The sequence below is a fragment of the Anneissia japonica genome, unplaced genomic scaffold, assembly GCF_011630105.1.
Source record: "Anneissia japonica isolate Jap-2015-1 unplaced genomic scaffold, ASM1163010v1 scaffold301473_len1669_cov375_single, whole genome shotgun sequence".
NCBI lineage: Eukaryota > Metazoa > Echinodermata > Crinoidea > Comatulida > Comatulidae > Anneissia > Anneissia japonica.
Genome location: NW_022714255.1, coordinates 1 through 1,669, shown reverse-complemented (window position 1 = coordinate 1,669; position 1,669 = coordinate 1). Strand labels below are relative to the sequence as shown.

Genomic DNA, 1,669 nt, shown 5'->3' with positions numbered 1-1,669 from the left:
CTTTAAAAACAAATTGGACAAGTATTGGTCTACGCATCCTCTTAAATTTAGTATATAGTTGGTATTTAATTCCAGTTCCATCAGGAAATGCAGTATGTCAATTTTTTCTTAAACTTTACCTTTAATTAAATCTTTAGCAGCAACGGATACGGACTGCCACTCTTCTCCGTCTAAGCTAAAGTCTCCTTGCTTAATGCGCATCATAATGGAAGTAGCACTGTTATCGCCACTATTCCTCTTGGCTTGGAAAGGAACATGGCCAGACAGCATTGTATACTAGCATAAGAAAAGAAATGAACAAGTTATGGAATTCAATTTGGTATTTAAAAATTGTATTTGGCTTCACTGGTCAGATTTTAGTAGACTTACAAGAATCACACCCAGACTCCAGATGTCACATGATGCATCATACCCTTCATCCCTATGAGATATTTGATGTAGAACTTCTGGTGCAGCATATGAGAGCGTGAAGCATGGTGTCATAAGGGGCTGGTTGCTATTGGTGATACGTGCAAATCCAAAGTCAATTATCTTTAATTCTGCATCTTCAGAATCATCTTTAAACAAGATATTCTACAGAAGAAGAAAATAATACAATAAACACACATTAACGTGATGATATGGTAATTACTTAAAAGTACTGAGAGACTAAAGACAAAACATCAGAGCTAAAGCCAGGCACACATTTCATCTCTGTATGAGTGCTAGACGATGCGATGCTGTTAGCTGAATCCTTGCTCACACACTGTTGCCGTCTCCATGAAACTGAGCCAAAGACCTTCGCCCATCACAGTGTGTACTTCGTTTTAGAAGCTGGGTTCAAATCTAGCAATATTTCTTTCTGGGAAAAAACGTTTCCATTCTGTAAGTGGTGAGCGACTCATTTATTAGCATTAGGCGAGACTTTTTTATACCACGTTTAGCGAACCCGCCATCCACCAATAATGATGATTTCAAATAAAAACAACATTTAATTTTTTTTGTACCAATTAGCACACCCGCTGCCACAAAAAATGGATAATAAAAGTTGTTTTTTTAAATATTTATTATACCCCTCACTTCCTTGAATCTCCAAAAATTAGATATGTATATTTCTTTCTAATTATATAAATTTCAAGCATTTAACCTTCACATTCTACACTGTTTGCATTCGCCAATAAAATGTATTTTCTCCTCCCTCTAGATGTTTTCGGCAAAACTATTTGCTAAATAAGAAACAACATTTTATTTTAATTTTTTTCCTGCCCTCCTTAAATCTTAAACAAGTGAAGTGAACAAGGTATAAAAAGTCTCGACTTATGTGATAATGAATGCATTTACCTCTGGTTTCAAATCTCTGTGTACTACTCCTTTGTCATGCATGAAGTTCACTGCCGAAACTAATTTCCTCATTATTGCACTAGCTTCTACCTCTGCAAACTGTTCTTTCTTTCGTATCCTCTCCAACAGCTCCCCACCTTTGCACAAGTCCATTATAATGTATGTATGAAGCTGTAAAAACAGTAAAAATACTGTAGAATGTAGTAGAATATTGTAGAAATTTGCATGGTTTGCAGAATGATGATAATTGATGATAGGCAGTTGGCATAGGCAGGAGATAATATTCAAATATGAATGGGCACATACTGCACAGTTTGTGTTACCATAGCACACTGCATTTGTGGATACT

At 35.8% G+C, this 1,669-nt stretch overlaps 1 protein-coding gene across 1 annotated transcript; it reads right to left on the bottom strand.

Moving 5' to 3' along the window:
* Nucleotides 1-119: 119 nt before the first annotated feature.
* LOC117108999 (ribosomal protein S6 kinase alpha-5-like) lies at nt 120-1,625 on the bottom strand (the record flags this gene model as incomplete). Its single annotated transcript, XM_033251213.1, is given in 3 exon segments — nt 120-276; nt 370-573; nt 1,321-1,625. Coding segments are annotated over 3 exon segments (666 nt in total), but the record flags the coding sequence as incomplete, so codon positions are not given.
* Nucleotides 1,626-1,669: the final 44 nt, after the last annotated feature.